The 23607-nt window shown below is 45.7% G+C and overlaps 1 protein-coding gene across 1 annotated transcript in view; it reads left to right on the top strand.

Annotated features, from left to right (window-relative positions):
• PTAFR (platelet activating factor receptor) overlaps positions 1-23402 on the top strand; it is a 28377-nt gene extending 4975 nt beyond the window's left edge. Inside the window, exon 3 of the mRNA XM_059136321.1 lies at positions 20153-23402. Within this exon, the coding sequence (XP_058992304.1) occupies positions 20192-21226 (1035 nt within the window). The 5' untranslated portion in view covers positions 20153-20191 and the 3' untranslated portion in view covers positions 21227-23402. The remainder of the gene's footprint in view (positions 1-20152) is intronic.
• Positions 23403-23607: the final 205 nt, after the last annotated feature.

Below are 23607 nucleotides of genomic sequence, written 5' to 3'. Positions count from 1 at the left end.
GCAAGAGAATTCCAAGCAGGCTCCGTGCCCAGCTCTAAGCCCAGCACAGGGCTTGATCTCATGACCCTGAACTGAGATCATGACCTGAGCTGCAATCGAGAGCTGGATGCTTAACAGATTGAGCCACCCAGACGCCCCTATTAGTAAATATTCCTTGAGGGTTTGCTGTGGAGGAGGCCCTGTGGTCTATAGTGGTGAAATGCCAGAAGTCTTGAACCCAAGGAATTCCCAGCCCATGAAAAGAAAACAATGGCCGTTATAATGCAGTGCGATGTATTGTGTTATGGAAACCACAGGTGGCCCCTCTAACTGTCTGGGTGGAGAAGTAAGATTAACAGTAGCCAGCATTCCTTGAGCTTTGATTATGGATCAGGCATTTTCTATTTTATCCTTACAACAATCCTATGAAGTCTTCATATCAACTGGTGGCATTTTGCCAACTGTCACTAGCTGCCGTAGAAAGATGTGACTGGTCCCCGGGATCTTTCAGAGCTAACGATACATCTGGAAGCCTGATGTGGTTGGCTTCAGGCTGACGTGGGCTTGGTGTGAGCAGTTGCAATGACTGTGCTGCTACCTTTTTTAAAAGATTTTTTTATTTGTTTATTTGAGAGAGAGAGAGAATGAGACAGGAAGAGAGAGAGAGAAAGTACAAGCAAGGAGAGCAGCAGGCAGAAGGAGAAGCAGACTCCCTGCTGAGCAGGGAGCCCAATGTGGGACTCGATCCTGGGGCTCCAGGATCATAACCTGAGCTGAAGGCAGTTACTTAACCAACTGAACCACCCAGGCACCCTCGTGCTGCTACTTTGAGAAACATTTGATCTGATATAATTAGCAAATTGGATTTCCTATAGATACGCTTTTTTAAAGCTGTTGATTGTGAACACCTTGAATTGTGCTAAGCCCTTTACACACATTAGTCATTGAATAGTCATAGCACTCTGGGGAGATATGTGCTTGGAATATCACCAGTTCCATTTACAAAGAAAGGACCTGAGGCTCAGAGACTGATGTGCTTGGCAATGGTCACAAGTTAGGAGAAGATACAGGCTGAATTTGAACCCAGGTCTGCCTCACCAGAGTCCAGGGTCTTTAAACCGCTGTTCTTTTCAAACATTTTGTATCGTTTTCTCACTGGATGCTCACAAAAGCTTTGTGTGTTTTTGCCCCCATTTTACAGATGAGGCCCAGAGAGGGTCAACAGCTTTACCAAAGTTGCGTAGTGGTAGGTCTTCAAGCTGAGTCCTGTGATTTTATTTTATTTTACTTTTTTAAAAAATTTTACATTTTATTTTTTTAAAGATTTTATTTATTTGTCAGAGAGAGAGAGAGAGCACACAAGCAGGCAGAGGCAGAGAGAGAGGCAGTCTCCCTGCCAAGCAAGAAGCCTGATGCGGGACTCATCAGTGGCTTAACTGACTGAGCCACCCAGGCCTTCTGAGCCCTTTGATTTTAAGTTAAGAATATACAGTATACTTTCAAATCTAACATTGCTGGGGTCCCTTAAGAAAAAAAATTTTTTTTAAATATTTTATTTATTTATTTGTCAGACAGAGAGAGAGCACAAGCAAGGGGAGAGGCACAAGCAGGGTGAACAACAGGCAGAGGGAGAGGGAGAAACAGGCTCCCTGCTGAGCAGAGAGCCCAATGCAGGACTCAATCTCAGGACCCTGGGATCATGACCTGAGTGGAAGGCAGATGCTTCACCAACTGAGCCACCCAGGCATCCCAAGAAAAAAAAATTTTTTAAATTGTGGTAAAAACACATGACTGAAATTTCTCTTCTTAACAAATTTTAAGCAAATATTATGGTATTATTAACTTTATGCACATTGTTGTACAGCAGGACTCTAGAATTTTCCATCTTGCCTGACTGAAACTCTATAGCCACTGAACAACAATTCCATTTCTCCTTCCCCCCCAGTCCCTGGCAACAATCATTCTACTTTGTGTTTCTTTCACTTTAATGAATTTAGCTACTTCATATAAGTGAAGATTTTAGATGATGCTTCATATAACCACTCAGTATCTGCCTTTTGGTAATTGGCTTATTTGACTTAATAATATCCTCAAGGTTCATCTGTGCTGAAGCACGTGACAGGCTCTCCTTCCTTTTGAAGGCTGCATAGTGTTCCGTTATCCATGCACACCACGTGTTGTTTGTTCATCCCTCTGCTGATGGACCTTTGGTGGCGCCCACCTCTCAAGATTGTGAATAGTGCTTTTATGACCGTGGGTGTGGGAATATTTCTTCAAGAATCTGTTTTCAGTTCTTTTGGAAGTGGACCCAGAAGGAAGATTTCTGGGTCACGTAATATAATAGTTCTATTTTTAATTTTCTGAGGAAACTGTACTGTTTTCCTTCCTGGCTGTATCATTTTATGTGCCCACCAACGTCCACATCCTTACTAGGACTTGTTTTCTCCTGCTTTTTTGATAGTGGTCATCCTACCAAGTGTGAGCCGCTATTTCATTGTGATGCTCACGTACATTCCCCGGACGATGAGTGGCGTTGTCCATCTTTTCATGTGCTTGTTTGCCATTTGCATATCTCCTTTGGAGAAATCTGTTGAAGTCCTTTGCCCCTGTTAAAATCAGTTATTATTATTTTGCTCTTGTTGTTATTGTGTTGTTAGAGTTCTTTATATATTCTGGATATTAGCCTCTTATCCAGTATTTGGTTTGCAAATTTTTTCCCTTATTCTCTAGGCTGCCTTTTCCCCTGTTGACTGTTTCCTTTGCTACAGACGTTTTAAAGATTGCTGTCCCCCCGTATGTGTATTTTTGCTTCTGTGTCTGACATTCCTGGTGTCGTATCTGAGAAATGATTGCTCATTCCAGTGTTAGGAAGCTTTCCTTCTATGTTTCCTTGTGGGAGTTTTACGTTTTCAGATCTTATTTTCTGATCTTTAATCTGTTTTTTTAAATTATATTTATTTACTTGAGAGAGATAATCAAAGAGAGAGAGCATGAGGGGAGGGGAGGGTCAGAGGGAGAAGCAGGCTTCCCGCTGAGCAGGGAGTCGGATGTGGGACTCCATCCTGGGACTTCAGGATCATGACCTGAGCCAAAGGCAGTCGCTTAGCCAACTGAACCACCCAGGCGCCCCTTTAATCTGTTTTGAGTTCATTTTTGTGTATGGTTTAAGAGAAGTGTCCATCTTCATTTTTTTGCGTGTGGATCTCCAGTTTTCCCCTTAGCACTTGTTTGGAGAGGCGCTTGCTTTCCCATTGGGTCATCTTGGCACTCTTGCCAAAGATCATTTGACCATATGTGAAGGGGTTTATTTCTGGGCTGTCTGTTCTGTTCCACTGGTCTGTATAACTCTCTCTTTATGTCCATACCGTGCTGTTTTGTAGTATGTTTTAAAATCATGAAGTATGAGGCCTCCAGCTTTGTTCTTCTTTCTCAAGAGTGTTTTGACTCTCTGGAGTCTTTCCAGATGAGATTCCAACTGAATTTTAGGATTTTGTTTTCTGCTTCTGCAAAAAATGTCACTGTGATTATGACAGGGCTTTGAATCTGTAGATGGCTTCTGGAAGTATGGATACCGGAACACTATTAAGTCTTCTAGTCCATGAATGAGGATGTCTGTCCATTTATCTGTGTCTTCTGTGATTCCTTCCAGCAATGCTTTTTAGTTTTTGGTGTACAAGTCATTAGCCTCCTTGGTTAAGTTAATTCCCAGTATTTTATCCTTTTTGATGCCATTAAAAATGGAACTACAGTCTTCATTTCCTTTTCTCTTGGACCCATTTTTATTCTTTTAAGATTTTATTTGTTTATTTGAGAGAGAAAAGCGTGCGACCCATTTTTATTCTTGTAAGATTGTATTTATTTGTTTGAGAGAGAGAAGGCGTGCGAGCAGGCGGAGGTGCAGAAGAACTAGCAGGCTCCCTGCCAAACATGGATCCTGACTTGGGGCTCTATCCCAGGACCCTGATACCATGACCTGAGCCGAAGTCAGATGCTTAACCGACTGGAGCCACCCAGGTGTCCCTCTCTGACCCATTTTTAAATCTTTATTTTACCAGAGAGGAAGCAGAGACTCGGAGTCATGGGGTGAGTTTAGTGTTTGAACCAGAAGTTGATTCCAGCTCCAGCTCTGCCTGGTAGGAGTGACAAGAATGCAGAGCTGACCCTCCCCTCCCTTTGCCCCATTCCTGTTCTCAGGTCATAGGACAGGTCTGGGAGTGGATAAGCTGGGCAATGAGTGGTTGGCTTCCAGCAGCAGCCTTGGCTTATCTTAGGAGATAGTCTGGGTCTCAGAGTTCAAAATCCCACCTGCTGCTTCTTAGCTGTGTGACTGTAGACAAGTCTGTTTCCCTTTCTGGTTTCACTTTCTTCTCTGGAAAGATGGGGATGTTGTAAAACTCATCTCGCAAGGCTGACTTGAGGGGGAAATGTATTCGTGGGTGTGTGGTGGGTATTTATTTAATCCAGCACCCTGAGCATAGGTAGGCTGGCAGTGACTCCCCTCCAGTCACGCCCTACACACAGGGCAAGGGGTTTTTGGATCTACATGCACATGTCCACGTGGAGCCTATGTCCCTCCCTCAACCCACTTCTAGCCCGAGCTGTTTTGGTGATTGTACCCCAAGGCTTGCAGCCCTGCAGGGAGCTGCTGGTGCAGGAGATCTGTGTGAACTTGAATGTGAGCTTATAAATATTTAGACATTTATACTTAAAAAAAAAACCCAAACACCATTTATTTATTTATTTATTTGAGAGAGAGAGAGAGAGAGAGAGAGTACTCTGGGACAGAAGGAGAGGGAGAAAAGCAGACTCCCCACTGAGTGCTCAGCCCCTATGGGATGGGGGAGAAGTTGGGGGCCGGACAATCCCATGACCCAGGGATGATGACCTAAGCCAAAACCAAGAGACAGATGCTCAAACAACTGAGCCACCCTGGTGCCCTGGCATTTGTACTTATGACCCCAAATGGCCCCACAAATATTAGGAGCTGGGCTGACTGATAAACCCAACATTCCAACCCACGGTCCACACTGGGGAAGTAACCAGCACATACTTCCTTTTGCTCAGATCCAAGTGGTCCTTCCCCTCTGACTTTTCGGCTGACAATGGGAGACCACGTTCCCTGGAGGCATGATATTCCCAGGCAGTATAGGAATTGTAGGGGGTTGGGACTGAATGTTATGCAGGGTAGAGGATGGGATATCCAGAGGCAGAATTCTTCTGTCTCCATGAATATTTATAGCTCCCTTTGCCTACCCCTTATTGAGAGCTGGGCCTGGGCTGTTGCCCAGACTTGAGACATCAGGGAACTGTGCCCTTGTGTAAGATTGATCGGTCTGAACTGCTGCTGACCTCTTTCCCTCCAAATGCTCATTCTTTTCCTGACCCACTGAAAGGTTTGTTGGTATTAGCTTAAGACCCTGTCTGGAGCTGACAGGGAAGTCAGTATATGGGTTAGAGCCCCTGGGGCCGTGGTGACTATAGTTCCTTCCCCTGACTTCATATAGGTGAGCCAATGGGGAGAAGGAGACTTGACTATTGTGACTACTTTGCATGCTTATTTTTGGAACCACTGGTAGAACTATAAAACTTTATAGATGAAGAAACTGAGGCCCAGAGAGGTGAAGTCACCTGCCCAAGGTAACATAGCAAGTAAATGGTAGAGCCAGGTATGAACCCAGGTCTTTCTGACTCTAGAAACAGGTTGTTCCCTCCATCCTACTGTGCCTCTCTCAGAGAGACTGGGCATGTTTCCTTCACACCAGTGTCTGCTGAATAGTCTTCAGGGGTTTGGTCATTCATTCATTCATTCATTCACCAGTGTCAATGTCTGACACTGAAAATACAGAGATGAAAAAGATCTAGTCCCTGCCCTCCAGAAGCTCCAGACTTCTAGAAATGGCCATAGAAATCAGTAGTCATAACACATTGTATCAGCTGCTGTACTGAGGAATGTACCCAGTACCATGGTGACCCAGAAGAGAAAGCAACTCATTCTGCCTGGGGCAATCAGGGAGGGCATTCTAGAGGAAGCATTCTTTAGATTGGGTCCTAAAAGAAGAGTAGGAGTTTGCTAGGTAAGCAAGAGGCAAGAGACATTCTCAGTAGGTGGGACAGCAGCATGTGCAAAGGCACTGAGGTCTGAGAAGAAATGGAGTCTTTAGAGAAGTGGCAGGAAGTTCCGTGTGGCTGGAATACAAGGCACGTAGTCCAGGGGGCTGGAGGGAGATGAGGTGCAAAAGGAGCTTGGATTTGATCCTGGGCAATGGGGAGTCATGGAAGGTGGTAGATTAGTCAAGTATGCAGCTGGGAGCATGCTGAATCACAGCCCCTCTCCAACTTCAGCATTCCCACAAGTCCCCTGGGAATCTCGTGAAAATACAGATTCTGATGCAGCAGGTCTGGGGTAAAGTGTGAGAGTCTGTATTTCTAAGAAACCCAGCTGATGTTGCTGGTCTGAAGGTAACGATTTGAGTAGTGAGGCTGTAGAGGGCTCATTCACCCTCGTGGGGTGGTTGCTCTGGGGAACGGGCAGCCCCTGGTGCTCTTCTGTCTCGGAGTAGATCAGGCTTCTCTCGTCTTCTCTTTGTCAGCCGTCCTGCAGCTGTCACAAAGAGGTCACAACAAGGTCAAAATTACTGGTAGTCAGCCATCTGTTGACTCAACAAACGCTTACCAAGCCCCTGTTCAGGCCACAGGTGTGCTGGAGACAGAGAGAGGAATTGAAAGTGCCACTTTGTGGCCCATGTCACCACCCTCTCTTGCCTCCAGAATGGGTTGTCTGCTTGTCCTTTGTCCCCTACTGTCTATTTTCTATCCAGCAACCAGGGAGTTCGAGCACATTTCTCCCCTGCCTGACACAGTCCAGCGGCTCTCCAGTGCTCCTAAAATAGAATTCCACCCCCTTGTCACGCCTCGGGAGCCCTCTGGGGTCAGTTGCCCTCAGATCTCATCCAGTGCTTCCCGTTTCTCACTTCCCTAGGGCTGCATGAAGCTTACAGTTCCTTGAACACAACAAGTTTGTTCCTATCTTAGGATACGATGAACTACTCTCGCTGCAGACCCTCCGCACATGAGACACTTGAACTCGAATACTCTTCTTCCACATTTTCTCTTGACTTGTTCCTTTGGGTATTTTAGATTTCAGCCAGGAGAAGATAGGGGTTTTTGCAGGACCCTAAAGCTTATACAATCTGGGGGGCCCTCTTGAAGAAAAGCAACCAAATTGCAAATACACAAGACCTAGGAAGGGGCCTTGATGTTTAAGCTTCATTGACCTCATGGTGAATCTTCCTCTGGTTTTTTTTTAATAGGTCACCTCCTCCGAGAAGCCTTCCTTGGTCACTCTATTTAAAGCAGCCCCTCATCCAAACTTTGTCATGTCATTACTTTTATTTCTTTTATTGAATTCATCATGATTTGAAATTATTGTGTTCTTTTATCTCTCTATTTGTTTTGGTCTGTTTTCCCTGACTAGAGTGTAAGCTTCTCAAGAGCGGGAGTCCTGCCTGTTTTATTCCTGCAGTATCCCCAGCAAAGTGCCCAGCCCCCAGTGGGATAGCAATACCTGTTGGGTGAATGAATAGACATGTCCTCTGCCCTCCAGGAGTTGCCATTTAGTGTGGTAAGAGGACACAAGGGCAATTTCAATGGTATAAGAAGCTGTAAACTATGGGAACTCAGAGGATGAACTCTTAACCCGGTCTAGCGGCAGAGAGCAGGGTGTGAGAGAGGCAGGGAGGCTTAGGAAGATCTAGCTGCAGGGAAAGAGGCCGGCACAGTCTTAAAGGGATCATTAGGTAGCCAGGCAGAGCGAGGAAGGGAAGCATGAACAAAGGCATAGAAATCTGAGCCTCCAGGCCCAGAAAGGACCCAGCTGGTTCCATTTTGGTTGATGTCAAAGGGTCACACTGATGCAAAGGGACAGCTGGGTGCTAAGTTTGGGATGGAGGTTAAGGGAGTGGGAGTTACGTGAAGACCAGGATCTGGGAAGACAGCAGACAGTGGGAAGAGCCAGGTGATGGGTACTAGAGGCACCCAGGGCAAGGCTTTGGGCAAACGCAGGGATTCTGCCCAAGACCCTCACACTGAATCTGACTCTGTATCTGCAAGGAAGAGGCCTGAGCTGGGCTTCCTGTGGGGGACATGTGGACTGGGGAGGCTCTAGGCCCAGACAGACCTGATTACATATTGTTACAGGTTGGATTCACAGGGCAGTTGACTCTGAAATGGAAATTAGCATGTAGGCGTGCTTTTCCTGGACTGTTTAAAAGCAAAGTTGAGATACTGTATAATTATACTATAAGTATTTCACTACGTGTATTTAATAGATAAGCAATTAAAACCTATAAAAATATAGAACCGTAATATCATTATCACACCTAACAAAATTAACACAGATTTCTTAATTCCAGCTATACTGAGTCTGTGTTTGAGTTCTTCCAATTGTCTGAAAATTCATTTTTGCAGTTACTTTGCTTGAATCAGGATGCAAACAAGGTTCACCATTATTTGCTCAACTAAGCTTCTTGAATGAGAATTTAACATTCCCCCCTCCTGGCTTCTCCCTCATTCCTCAACTTGTGCTCCATGACTGGAGCTAGATCTCCCTGTTGCCACATGCTACTTTTGCTTTTCTTTTTTCTTTTTTGAAGATTTTGTTTATTTATTTGAGAGAGAGGGAGTGTATGAGCAAGGGGAGGGGCAGAGGGAGAGGGAGAAACAGACTCTCCGCTGAATGGGGAACCCGATGTGGGGCTCGATCCCAGGACCCGAGGATCATGAACTGAACTGAAGGCAGATGCTTAATGGACTGAGCCACCCAGGTTCACCTACTTTTCTGTCTGTATCATACTTGATCTCCCTGTGGCTTTTCATGCTGCTTGCCCCCACTCTCATGCACTGGAAATGTTCTCCAGCATGGCACTCCTACCTCTCTCTTCTGTCCCTGCCTCCTTCATAGGTTTCCTCTCCCCCTCTGAGTTCTCTGGGGGAATGTGGGGCTCTTCAGGGTTTAACTCTGGGTCCTTTGGAATTTTAGAGCACCTCAGATGTGTCCCCAGCTCGATTCATCTCCTGCCATCCCCACACTCTTCTTCCTCAGCATCACCTCCATGGAGATTGGTACCATCCCCAGCCCCAATCATCTGGGCCAGAAACCTGGCAGTCCTTGACTCCTCCCTATCAACCCGTCTCCCGTGCATCACCAAGTTCCATCCGCTCAATCTCCCCAAAACTCTGACAACCATCCATTTCCCTCCATTTGCCCCTTCACGCTCCAAGCCTCCTTTGGCCCTGCAGACAACTGCACTGTATTGATGTTCTTTCCCTGCTTCTAGTCTGAAGCCCCTCTGGTTCGTTCTGTACACAGCGGTCAAAGCCCGCTTTCCCAAACCCAGATCCATCCCATACACTTCCATCACTCCCCATTCTCTACAAACTCCTTCGCCTAATATTCAAGACCTTTCTTGAATTGACCAATATATACTTACTTTGTAGGCCCTATCTCTGCTCACCATCCCTCCTCTCCACCACATAGACTTTAAGGTTTAGTAGACCAGGTGTCTCAAGTTCCCTGAGGACAAGGTCCAGTCTCTCTTCTTCTTCCAGGACTCTGCACACACTGTCCCTCTGCCTGGGGCTCCTCAGCTGGCTAACTCCTTCTTGTCCTTCTGCATAGGCAGGAGGTCACTCCTGATCCCCAGGTCTGAGTAAGGGCACCATCTCAGAATTACCCCGACTCCTGGAACCTCTACCATCATAGCACTTGCCAGCTGTCTACTCCTGAATCTCTCTTTGGCAAAATAGGCTGTGAGCCATGGGAGGGCAGAGATTGTCTGTTCTCTGAGGCCCCAGCATTCTTTCCAGGGCCTGGAGCTGTGGGGGGCTTGTCCAGTGAGTACATGGTTGAGGGACCAGATGGGAGAGCGGGGTTCACCTGGTTGTGTGTGCCCCACTCACAGAGTGAGGAAAAAAATTTTAATTAATGCAAAAAAATTTATGATGAACATAACACCACAATTTTAAATGAGGACAGGATCATAATAGTGCCAAGCAGACCCATTTTAGAACATGGGGCAAAAGGAATACTGATTTCAGTTTTTTAAAGATACTGCATTCAAATAGTATTTATCTCGGGATGCCTGGGTGGCTCAGTGGGTTAAGCCGCTGCCTTCGGCTCGGGTCATGATCTCAGGGTCTTGGGATCGAGTCCCGCATCGGGCTCTCTGCTCAGCAGGGAGCCTGCTTCCTTCTCTCTCTCTCTCTGCCTGCCTCTCAGTGTACTTGTAATTTCTCTCTGTCAAATAAATAAATAAAATCTTTAAAAAAAAAAAAACAAATAGTATTTATCTTTTTTTTTTTTAAGACTTTATTTATTTATTTGACAGACAGATCACAAGTAGGCAGAGAGGCAGGCAGAGAAAGAGGAAGAAGCAGGCTCCCCACTGAGCAGGAAGCCCGATGTGGGGCTCAATCCCAGGACCCTGGGATCATGACCTGAGCTCAAGGCAGAGGCTTAACCCACTGAGCCACCCAGGTGCCCCATAAATGGTATTTATCTTGATCACTGAGGTTTTCAGTGTCCCCTTACATTTTGCTCTTATGTGAGCTCCTCTACAAACCCCCAGTACTGGTCCTGGTGGGAAGCCTTAAAACTGAAAACTTAAATTAGGAAGCCTTTCTCAACAGGCCTGGACAGGCATGGCACAGGGAACAGGGCCCAAGCAGATGTCCTGGGTTGAATCCTCTGGCTATAGAAAGACTCTTTCCAGTGGAGAGTTGCCCACACCCCACTAAGCTGGAGCCTGAACCCAAGAGGAAGGGACTTACTTAGGGGTAGCGTTGGATGGTGAGGATGGGAAAGGGTGTGACTTCCTCAAACACCCAAAGTGAACACCACGCACTGCCCAGCTGTGGACTGCCTCTCCGTCTTTCTGAGGTCCCAGGGAGAGGATCCCCCAAGGCATTGAAGGTCCAAGAGGGGAAAGAAACAAGGCCAGTCCCAGAGAAATGGGAACTTCGGGCTCAAAGGAAAGATGAGGGGGCTGAGATTATGCAGCAATGATTTTATTTATTTATTTATTTTTAATTAAGTTTTCAGTTTTAATTCCAGTATAGTTAGAATCCAGTGTTATATCAGTGTCCAGTGTACAATATAGGGATTCAACAACTCTACTTTATTCAGTGTTCATCATGGTAAGTGCACTCTTAATCCCCATCACCTGTTTCACCCATCCCCCACGTCCCCCCTCTGGTAATCACCAGCGTGGGCTCTATAGCTGACAATCTTTTTTGGTTTCTTTCTCTCTCTCTCTCTCTCTCTTTTTCTTTCCTCTTGTGGAGCAGAGACTTTAAAATCTTCTGGTCTCAGCACCTCTTTAAAAATTATTGAGGACCTCAGAGAGCTTTTGTTTACATGGGATATATCTATCAATATTTTCTTTTTTTAAAAGATTTTATTTATTTATTTGAGAGAGAGCGACAGAGATAGCAACAGAGATAGTGAGAGAGAGCACGAACCAGGAGGAGAGGGAGAAGCAGGGCTGGATCGCAGGACCCTGGGATCATGACCGGAGCCGAAGGCAGACATTTAACCCATTCAGCCACCCAGGTGCCCCCCATCAGTATTTTTCATATTCAAAATTCAAACTAAAACTCTTGAAACATTTTTTAAAATACAAAACCCAGGGGCTCCTGGGTGGCTCAGTGCGTTAAGCCTCTGCCTTCGGCTCAGGTCATGATCTCAGGGTCCTGGGATCGAGCCCCACATTGGGCTCCCTGCTTAGCGGGGAGCCTGCATCCCCCCCCCTCTCTCTGCCTGCCTCTCTGCCTACTTGTGATCTCTCTCTGTGTCAGATAAATAAACAAAATCTTTTTTTTTAAAAGCAGCATTTTTTTTTAAAGATTTTATTTATTTATTTGACAGAGATCACAAGTAGGCAGAGAGGCAGGAAGAGAGTGAGAGAGGGAAGCAGGCTCCCCGCGGAGCAGAGAGCCTGATGTGGGGCTCGATTGCATTCAACTAGTATTTATCTTTTTTTTTTTTTTAAGATTTTATTTATTTATTTGACAGATCACAAGTAGGCGGAGAGGCAGGCAGATAAAGAGGAAGAAGCAGGCTCCCCACTGAGCAGGGAGCCCGATGTGGGGCTCGATCCCAGGACCCTGGGATCATGACCTGAGCTGAAGGCAGAGGCTTTAACCCACTGAGCCATCCAGGCTCCCCGAATAAATAAAATCTTAAAAAAAAAATACAAACCCAGTAATAAGCTCATTCCATGTTAACACAAATAACATTGTTAGCAAAAAATTAGATAACAATTTCAAAACATAAATTATTTAGAGTGGCCTTGATTTAGATTTGGTTGCAAATCTGTCTAATGATGGGTTTAATACAAGACAGCTAGATCTCATGTCTGCTTCTGCATTCCATCTATCCTGGTATGTTGTTTGGTTGGAGTACATGAAGATCTGCCTTTACACAGATGCGTAATTATAGTGGGAGGGATATTTTACTGTCTTTTTCAGATATTTTTTTTTTAAAGATTTTATTTATTTGACAGAGAGAGATCACAAGTAGGCAGAGAGAGAGAGAGGAGAAAGCAGGCTTCCTGCTGAGCAGAGAGCCCGATGTGGGACTCGATCCCAGGACCCTGAGATCATGACCTGAGCTGAAGGCAGTGGCTTAACCCACTGAGCCACCCAGGCGCCCCTCTTTTTCAGATATTAATGATGTTCTTCTTTGATACTACATCAAAGCTCCACAATGGTATTTCTAAAAAAACCAGTTGCAATGTGGAACCTCAGCCATACCAAGGAACCTTCTGTAATCCGGTGCACAGCCATGTTTTGATCTGTCTTGCCCTTTGATTCTTTCACCCATGCATAATTTTGAAACTGATCTTCCTCATTTGGAAAATACCGGTTCACTAAGTTAAGCAGAATTTCCAAACACGGACCTTTCACTGAAGGATTTTTTTCATTAGTATCGCCACCAATCTCATCCAAAAATTCTTTAAGGATTGGGAAGCTGTCAAACTCATGCAGGCAGATACAGCTTTTCCGAAGATGCTAATTTTCTCCAAAGTTCAAATTTTATCATTGGCGACGAATATGTTGTTTGTTTTCCTTGAGGCGATGGGCTCCCTTGGTTCATATCTGAGCAAACATGATACCCAAGTTTGGAAAACCATAGCGGGCCAGTCATTTTTTTTTCAAGTGATAGTGAAGATCTATAAAAAAGTTCAACTTACAACTCCGTTGCTCAAGGGCTTTTCCTGGAGACAACCACTGACTTCAGTGTGAAGAAGCATTTCCCATTTTGACACTCAGAATATTAAAAAGATGTGCACTCAAAATTTAATAAAATTAATAATTCCCAGGGCACCTGGGTGGCTCAGTGGGTTAAAGCCTCTGCCTTCAGCTCAGGTGGTGATCCCAGGGTCCTGGGATCGAGCCCCGTATCAGGCTCTCTGCTCAGTGGGGAGCCTTCTTCCCCCCTCTCTCTCTTCCTGCCTCTCTGCCTACTTTGGTCTCGGTCTGTCAAATAAATAAATAAAATCTTTTAAAAAAATTAATAATTCCCTTGCTTTATCAAGGAAATTGAATTTTTTTTTTTTTCCCACTGACTAATGCCTGGCTGTGAAAAATATAGCTCTTACTCCCATTTGGTGCCTCTGCCTTGATTTGTGCTAAGGAGCCAGAGGTTTTCTTCATCCTGTACCATCAGCGCAAATGTCAACACAGTGAAAAGGGGAAATAATGTTTTGGTATTATTGTGATAATAGGTTTGTTTTTTTTTTTTTAAAGATTTTATTTATTTATTTGACAGAGAGAGATCACAGTAGACAGAGAGGCAGGCAGAGAGAGAGAGGGAAGCAGGCTCCCTGCTGAGCAGAGAGCCGGATGTGGGACTCGATCCCAGGACCCTGAGATCATGACCTGAGCCGAAGGCAGCGGCTTAACCCACTGAGCCACCCAGGCGCCCCGTGATAATAGGTTTTTTTAAAAGATTTTATTTATTTATTCGACAGAGAGAGACATAGTGAGAGAAGGAAGACAAGCAGGGGGAGTGGGAGAGAGAGAAGCAGGCTTCCTGCCCACCAGGGAGCCATATGAGGGGTTTGATCCCAGGACCCTGAGATCATGACCTGAGCCAAAGGCAGACGCTTAACCCATTGAGCCACCCCAGGTGTCCCTATGACAATACTTTTGACCTCATGGATTCTCTGAAAGTTTTCAGAGATATTCCTTTCTCCTCCCTCATTTCTGTGGACCACCCTTTGAGAAGTATCATCCTAGAGCCTTGGGATCACATGGCAGGACCACGTTTAGGAGCAGAAAATATCCCAGCCGAGTAGAAGTTAGCAATTTCACTGCTGCGGAAGCGGCATAAAACGATGTAATTCACAATGTGACTTGAGGCTGAGTTTTTTGTTTTGAAAGGAATCACAATTATTTATCGGAATAATGAAACCTACCTACATTTATGCAATTTAGCATACACCACACTAAATGGGGCAAAGCACAAAAATGTTCTCAGTCATCAAAATTCCAGTTAGAGCCAGCTGGTTCTTTTTTCTTCTTTTTTTTAAATTGAAGTATAATTGATATACAATGTTGTATTCGTTTTGTACAACATAGTGATTTGACAACTGTGTTACGCTGTGCTTACCACAGGTGTAGCTACCATCGGTCACCCTACGACGCCATTCTAGTCCCATGGGTTGTATTCCCTATGCTGTGCCTTTCATCCCTGTGACTTGTTCATTCCATGGCTGGAAGCCTGCACCCCTGCCTTCACCCATTTTGCCCATCTGCACACCGCCAGCCCCTCTGGCAACAGTGGTTCATTCCCTTTATTTATGGGTCTGTTTCTGCTTTTAGAGCTAGGTAGTTCTTTAAACTGACCTGTACTAATCTAGAGGCTTCTCCCAGTGTTTCCTCTGCTCCAGAGCTCCCAAAGAGATCCTTGTAAGCTCTGAAGGCTCTCACCCACGCCGTTACTGGTTCACGGTGCTGGGAAGAGTGCTGAATAGAGAGACAAGGCCCTTGTTCTCCTGGGGCTCACAGTCACGTGGGAGAGTGTTATGAACCACACAAACACGAATAGGATCACAGTTGAGCTAGGGTTTACAGAGAAGTACAGGGAGCTTTGAGGCAGGACTGGACCTGGCTTGGTGAGGGCCTCTCTGAAGAACTGACATTCAGGTAAGGTTTGAAGCACAAGCTAGAATGGCCGGGTAGAAATGGGGTGTGGTTAGGGAAGAGGGTTCAAAGCGTAGGCATGGGTGTAAGCTTGCATGGGTGTAAGCTTGCAGGCAGAGGCAGGAAAGGTCTGAGCATGTTTGGAGACCCACTTGGGTGCTCCATTTTGACTGGACCCTGGTGGGAAGATAGCAGGAGATGAGGACGGAATGGCAGTAGAGGTCAGGGCCAGGACCTCCAACGCGGTCCTTCTCTCAGTTTCTACACCCTGCTCTGCTCCTTCCTGCCTCCGTGTTGGAGCCCAGCAGATGCCTCTGCCTGGAACATTCTTCCTCTCTCAGGTCTCCAAGGAAATGTCGCCGCTTTTCTAAGTATATATTTTTTGTGTTCTCCAGATCAGCAGCCCGTTTTATTTGTCCAGCAACTCTTGTTTGCTTACATCCTTTTTGTCCATCTGCCCTATGAGACAGTCAGTTCCCCGAGCGCTGGCCGGTGCGGTCATGTTCGCCCCATAGCCCGTGTGGGCCGGCCATGCAATTGGTGCTCAGAAATGTTTGCTGGTGGAATGTGTGAAGGAACAAACACACACAGGGCTGGGTTTGAGATCCTGGCTCCATCCTTTAACAGCTGTGTGACCTTGAACAATCACCAAACACCTGATATTGTTTCCTATTCTGTAAAATAGGGTTTTATTTCCTATCTCAGAGGGCTTTCATGAGACCAGAATGAGGTAGTGCTCAGGGAGCACCTGGGTCCGAAGGAGCGTTTTAGTCCTAATTCTGTTCTCTTTTCACTGTTCTGGGACATATGATGAGCCTTGGGCCTTGCTTAACCCCGTCTGGGTCTCCTGCCCTTCCATTCCCCCCACCCCTGCCAGCTGCAACACAAAATTCAGAGCAGCTTCTAGCTTCCTGTGCTGGCAACAGAGTGGGAGGAACAAGAGAGGAGGGAGCCACTGGTTTTGATGGAAAGTGAGTGGTGGTGAGGATGCTGTTGAAACAGACCAGACTGTGGGTAGTGGGATTAGAGTTAGTTTCATCTTCTTTCATATATATATATATATATATATATAGAGAGAGAGAGAGAGAGAGAGAGAGCGCGCGCACATGAGCGGGGGGCGGCGGGGGAGGAGCCGAGGGAGAGAGAGAATCCCAAGCAGACTCCACACCTCGTGCACAGCTTGACTCAGGGCTTGATCTCATGACCCTGAGATCATGACCTGAGCCGAAATCAAGCTGGACGCTTAACCGACTGAGCCACCCAGGTGCCCCTGTAATATACTTTTGAAAAGGCTTTTTGTTTTGAAATAATTTTAGGCTTCCAGAAAAGCTGCAAAATCGTACAAAGAGTTCGTGTGTGCCCTTCGCTCCACATTCCCTAATGTTAACAATTTACAAAACCATAATACAATGATCAAAACCAGGAAATGAACATTGATATTATTTTAATTATAGACCTTATTGGAACTTTACCAGTTTTTCCACTAATGATCTTTTTTTGTTCTTGGAGCCAATCCAGGATCCCACATTGTATTTAGCTGTCATACGTTTCCTTAATATCCTCTGATCTATGGCAGTTCCTCAGTCTTTCCTTATTGCTCATGACCTTGACATTTTTGATCAGTCGTTTTGTATAATGTCTCACAATTTGGGTCTGTCTGATGTTTTCTTGTGGCTAAATTGAGATTATGCACTTCTGGCAAGAAAGCCGCAGAAATGATGTTATAGCCTTTTCAGTGCATCATATCAAGGGTACCTGAGGTGGGTGTATGTCTTACTCATCATGAGTGCATCTTAATCATTTGATTTGATTAGACAATACTACTCAGTTTCTCCACTGTATACTTTTCTTCATCTTCTTCTTTTCTTTTTTAAAAAGATTTTTTAAAAAATATTTTATTTATTTATTTGTCAGAGAGAGAGAGAGCGCGCACAAAGAGGGGGAGCAGCAGGCAGAGGGAGAAGCAGGCTCCCTGCCAAGCAGGGAGCCCGACCTGGGGCTCAATCCCAGGACCCTGGGATCATGACCCAAGCCAAAGGCAGATGCCCAACCAACTGAGTCACCCAGGCATCCCTAAAAGATTTTTTAAAAAAGATTTTATTTATTATTTGACAGAGACAGACACAGCGAGAGAGGAACAGAAGCAGGGGGAGTTGGGAGAGGGAGAAGCCGGCTTCCCGCTAAGCAGGGAGCATGATACGAGGCTCAGTCCCAGGACTCTGGGATCATGACTGGAGCCGAAGCCAGACACTTAACGACTCAGCTACCCAGGTGCCCCAAAAGATTTTATTTATTTTTTATTTTTTATTTTTTTAAAGATTTTATTTATTTGACAGACAGAGATCACAAGTAGGCAGAGAGGCAGGCAGATGGAGAGTGAGAGAAGGAAGCAGGCTCCCTGCTGAGCAGAGAGCCCAATGTGGGACTCGATCCTAGGACCCTGAGATCATGACCTGAGCTGAAGGCAGCGGCTCAACCCACTGAGCCACCCAGGCACCCAAAGATTTTATTTTTAAGTAATCTCTACACCCAACATGGGGCTCAAACTTACAACCCCGAGATCAAGAGTTGCACGCTCCACCAAATGAGCCAGCCAGGCGCCCCTATATTTTTCTTTTCATTAAATTCTTTCTTTTAATTGTTAAAGCAACAAATGCTTCCAAAAAGTTCAAAGGAAGCATGAAATAGGTAAACTTCCCACCAAGCCCATCTCACTGTCCCAAAGGTTACTTATCACTGTCTGCTCTTGAAGCTATAACCTTCTTGATCACTTTCTAGATGTCATATATGCAGATATATGCATATTTATTTTATATTTATATTTATTTATATATAATATATAATATATATTTATATTTATTTTTATTTTATTTATGCAAATTTTTAAAAATTTGTTTTACTTAACAATATTATCCAGGGAAAACTTTCCATGTTAGTACAATCACATATGACTCATACTTTCTAAAAAAACAAAAACAAAAAAGCCAACTCATTCTTTCTAATGACTGGCTAGTATTTCATCTTTGGGTTACCCTAATATAATGTTCTGTATTTTTGAGATTTTGTATGAACACGTAAATAATAATAAATTTACTTAAAATAATAATTATTATAATATTACATAAATTATAAAAATAGAATATTTAACATATTATGTTTTTATGCATATAATAAATATATTTATTAAAGAAAATAAAATATTTTATAAAATAACATAATATTTATTTATTTATTTAAACATTTATTTATTTATTTATTTGACAGGCAGAAATGACAAGTAGGCAGAGAGGCAGGCAGAGAGAGAGAGGGAGGCAGGCTCCCTGCCCAGCAGAAAGCCCAGTTCGGGGCTTGATCCCAGGACCCTGGGATCCCAGGGTTCAGCCGAAGGCAGAGGCTTTAACGCACTGAGCCATGCAGGTGCCCCTAAAATAACATAATATTTATTATTTTAAGAATATTCTACTCCCAATGTGGGGCTTTAACCCACTGACCCTGAGATCAAAAGTCACATGCTCTAATAACTAAGCCAGCCAGGCACCCCCATAAATTATTTTTTAAAAATTTTTAAAGATTTTATTTATTTGTCAGAGAGAGCATGAGCAGGAGGTGTGGCAGGCAGAGGGAGAAGCAGGCTCCCTGCCAAGCAAGGAGCCCAATGTGGAACTTCATCCCAGGACCGTGGGACTGTAACTTGAGCTGAAGGCAGACGCTTAACTGACTGAGCCACCCAGGCATCCCTCCCCCCATAATTTTTTTTTCAAGATTTTATTTATTCATTTGACAGACAGAGATTACAAGTAGGCAGAGAGGCAGACAGAGAGAGAGGAAGGGAAGCAGGCTCCCTGCTGAGCAGAGAGCCTGATGCGGGGCTCCATTCTAGGACCCTGAGATCATGACCTGAGCTGGAGGCAGAGGCTTTAACCCACTGAGCCACCCAGGCACCCCCATAAATTATTTTTTAATATAGAACATCTACCATCGGGGCGCCTGGGTGGCTCAGTGGGTTAAACCGCTGCCTTCAGCTCAGGTCATGATCTCAGGGTCCTGGGATCAAGTCCCGCATCGGGCACTCTGCTCAGCGGGGAGCCTGCTTCCTCCTCTCTCTCTCTGCCTGCCTCTCTGCCTACTTGTAATCTCTCTCTGTCAAATAAAAAAAAAAAATTTTAAAAAAAAAGAACATCTACCATCAAAATTTACATTTCAGGGGCACATGGCTGGCTCAGTGGGTTAAGCCGCTGCCTTCAGCTCAGGTCATGATCTCAGGGTCTTGGGATCGAGCCCCACATTGGGCTCTCTGCTCAGCAGGGAGCCTGCTTCCCCCTCTCTCTCTGTCTGCCTATCTGCCTACTTGTGATCTCTCTCTGTCAAATAAATAAATAAAATCTTTAAAAAAATTTACATTTCAAATTTCATCAACAGAAAAACATTTAAGTTGTTAGAAAAGTAAAAATTAAGTTAAAAATTAAAAGTATTTTAATATAAATTTTCATTTATTCTATCCTCAGGAATAGATTATTGAAAACCTTACGTGAAAATAAGCTACTAAATGGAAAGGTAATTTTAAAATGGAGCAAGAGAAAAGAAACTGAATTGCCATTGATTTCATTGAATCTCAGATGCCATTCATTTTAAAAACACACCATATTTTTTTTAAAGATTTTATTTATTTATTTGACAGATAGAGATCACAAGTAGGCAGAGAGAAAGAGGAGGAAGCAGGCTCCCTGCCGAGCTTAGAGCCCGATGCGGGGCTCAATCCCAGGACCCTGGTATCATGACCTGAGCCAAAGGCAGGGGCTTTAACCCACTGAGCCACCCAAGTGCCCCATACCATTGTTTTATGTAGAAAAAAATTCTGCCAATTAATTGGATGATACTGCCAAAATGTGCAAAATGAGTCTTGGGATTGATTAAATAAGACAGGCCCTTTTGACCCTTCATTAAACAGAATTCCTGTGTGGTCTTCCAGGTACAGCCAGGATTCTAGGACCGGCTGTTCCTTCCAGCCATGGCGATGGGGGCAAATAATTCCTCTCGCGTGGACTCTGAGTTCCGATATACCCTCTTCCCGATTGTTTACAGCATCATCTTTGTGCTGGGGTTCATGGCCAACAGCTATGTGCTGTGGGTCTTCGCCTGCCTGTACCCTTCCAAGAAATTCAATGAGATAAAGATCTTCATGGTGAACCTCACCATGGCTGACCTGCTCTTTTTGGTCACCCTGCCCCTGTGGATCATCTACTACCACAACCAGGGCAACTGGATTCTCCCCAAATTCCTGTGCAACCTGGCTGGCTGCTTTTTCTTCATCAACACCTATTGCTCCGTGGCCTTCCTGGCTGTCATCACTTACAACCGTTTCCAGGCGGTGACCCGGCCTATCAGGACAGCTCAGGCCACCACCCGCAAGCGCGGTTTCTCCGTGTCCCTGGTCATCTGGGTGGCCATCGTGGCGGCAGCGTCCTACTTCTTCGTCCTGGACTCCACCAACGTGGTGCCTGACAAGACCGGCGCAGGCAACGTCACACGCTGCTTTGAACATTACGAGAAGGGCAGTGTGCCCGTCCTCATCATCCATGTGTTCCTCGTGTTCAGCTTCTTCCTCGTCTTCCTCCTCATCTTCTTCTGCAACCTGGTCATCATCCGCAGGCTGCTCAGGCAGCCGGCGCAGCTGCAGCAAAACGCGGAGGTCAAGCGCCGTGCTCTGTGGATGGTCTGCACGGTCCTGGCCGTGTTCATCATCTGCTTCGTGCCCCACCACATCGTGCAGCTGCCCTGGACGCTGGCTGAGCTGGGCTTCCAGAATAACAGCTTCCATCAGGTGATCAACGATGCCCACCAGGTCACCCTCTGCCTTCTTAGCACCAACTGTGTCTTGGACCCCATCATCTACTGTTTCCTCACCAAAAAGTTCCGCAAGCACCTCTCTGAGAAGTTCTACAGCATGCGCAGCAGCCGGAAGTGCTCGCGGGCCACCTCGGAGACTGGCACGGAAGTGATCATGCCGCTCAACCACCTCCCTGTCCCTTCCCTCAAAAAGTAGTCGCTGACTGTTGGGGCCAGGCCCAGAGCTTTCTCCTCTGTGGACATCGGGGGACTGACCTGGGGGATGAAGGGGTCTCTGTTGTGGCCTGGGTACAAGTGGCCCCTTCAGTATGGAGGCTACCTCACCAAGGGGAAGGGGATGATGGCGGGCCCAGATTGCGGGGAAATCCAGGACTTGAATGTGCCCCCTTCGGCCACATCGGGGCACACGTAGCATAACCTTGGCTTGCATCCTCATCCTGAATACCTGAGTCTGAGAGCTCTCCAGGGAATGGCAGGGCCGGGGGCAGACCTTGGGGGCAGATTCTGAGCCGCCCTGTTCACCCTCCCAAGGCAGCCACCCTGAGTCAGTATAGACTGAAGTTTAGGGCAACTACTGCCTTTGCTACTATAAAGGCAGAGAAGAGGGTTTTGGGGAAAGGGATCCTTCCCTGGTTGTCTGGTGGTGTCTCCGGGGAAGACTTTTGAGCTAGGATAGTGCCATCTTCTCTCCATTCAGAGGCACAAGATCTTTGTGACACGTGACTCATTGGAACCTTTGCCCACTCATCCAACAGCCTGTCCTGAATGGTGCCAGAGAATGTAAGACATTCACAGGTCAAAAGGTAGGAGAGGGAGGTTGTCTCGGGAGGCAAATGTGTCTGTCTCCACAGGTCTTGCCTCAGGCTTCATTCATCAGCTCTGGGGGAGTGGGAGAGGCATGGTCACACCTATCTGTCTCAACAGTGGATCCTGATGAATTACCTCCTGCAAGGCAGGTCCCCGCTCAAAGGGCAGAGACCCCTTGAAGCCAGATTGGGATAATCGGCAGCTCCACACTGCTCAGAGTTTCCATGAGAAAGTGCACCTGGGTGGAGAAGCACCTGTGTGGGCGGGGCCTCCAGAGTGGGAGGAGCCTGTCAGGTCTCACCTACCACTTAGCTTTCTGGGGCAGGGAGGTGGGCTGGCGGTGGAGGAGCCCTCCTAATTTAGCTTCTACAAGGTGAGAAGAGCAGTTATAGTCCCAAGGGCCAGGAGGCACTTTGAATTTTGAGTGCAGAAGAGAGGTCTCTCTTCTCTTGAAGACCTCTAGATGGCTTTTTGTCATTTTTGGCAAATATATCCAGATGAGCTTTCGCTCACACTCTGAGAACCTGCAGTGTGAATCTGGTAGCCACAGACCCTCCTTGCTCAGAGAAGCCTTCCCTGGTTTCCAGAGCCCCGTAGTTCTTCTGAAACATCGTCCTTCCTTCCAGCCACGTCTCCGTAAAGTGAGATCCTTGTTTCCTATTTTTCCTATCTACCGGGCGGATTTTGACAAATGCTTCCCCATGGGCCAGTAACCTGCTTGGGTCTGGGATTGTAGCTGAGGCTGAACTCAGCCGATGGTGACTAGGTGGAGATTGCAGCAGGATCGAGCTTTGGTGTCACACGGACCCAAGTTCAAGTCTTGGCTTTGTCACTTCCACCCAAGGGATTGTGAGCTGAATTTCCTACCTCATAGGGTTGTTAGGTGCCATGAATACTAAGGCAGATACCTCTCGGTCATGATGATTGCTTGTCCCAGATTCTCCCATTTTCTGAGAATGCATTCCCCTTTATCCTCTGACAGGAGCTGAATGGATGAGACGTGAGGATCTGGCTCTACTTGGGCCAGTCAAGTTCTCTGTCTCAGGAATAAGCAGCCGGGCTCAGAGGTGCTGTTTTAGGCTCTTCAGGTCACTAACCTGAAGACGTTCAAGTCTGGAGTTGTGACTGTGTGTGCCTGTGTTTACATGTGTGTGTCCATCTCTGGGTATGAGGGAGGGTGGATGACCTGCTCAGAGAGAAGATGGAAATGTGCAGAGCCAAGCAGAGACCAGAGGGAGACCAGAAGCCTGGAGAATGGAGGGCAGGTGCTTCCGGGGCCTGCTGTCCTTTTCTTCCAGGCCATTCTCTCTCAAAGCCCAACATCCGCATTCCTTCCTTTGGGTCCTGTGAGATCCCCTCGTCAGGATGCATTCTATTATTTTGCTTAAGCTTATTTGAGTGGCTATCTATGACTTGCATCCCATCTCTGAAGAAGTTGAATGTTTAGATACTAAAGCACCATGTTTCTTGCATTTTAGTCATTTGTATACATGCCTTCATACACGGTTTTTCAATATCCATATGCCATCTGTATGTTTTCTTAATAAATATTTTCTCTAAATTGAGTCACTTTTTATCTATTTACCCAAATGTCCATTAACTGGTGAATGGATAATGAAGACGTGGTGTGTATATATATGGTGGAATATTACTCAGCCATCAAAAGGATGAAATCTTGCCATTTGCAATGAGGCAGATGGAGCTAGAGGTTCTTATGTTAAGTGAAATAAGTCTGAGAAAGACAAATACCATATAATTTTACTCTTATGC

This window comes from Mustela lutreola, chromosome 10, assembly GCF_030435805.1.
Source record: "Mustela lutreola isolate mMusLut2 chromosome 10, mMusLut2.pri, whole genome shotgun sequence".
NCBI lineage: Eukaryota > Metazoa > Chordata > Mammalia > Carnivora > Mustelidae > Mustela > Mustela lutreola.
The sequence above is the reverse complement of the archived record's forward strand: the minus strand, read 5'-3'. Positions and strand labels throughout refer to the sequence as shown.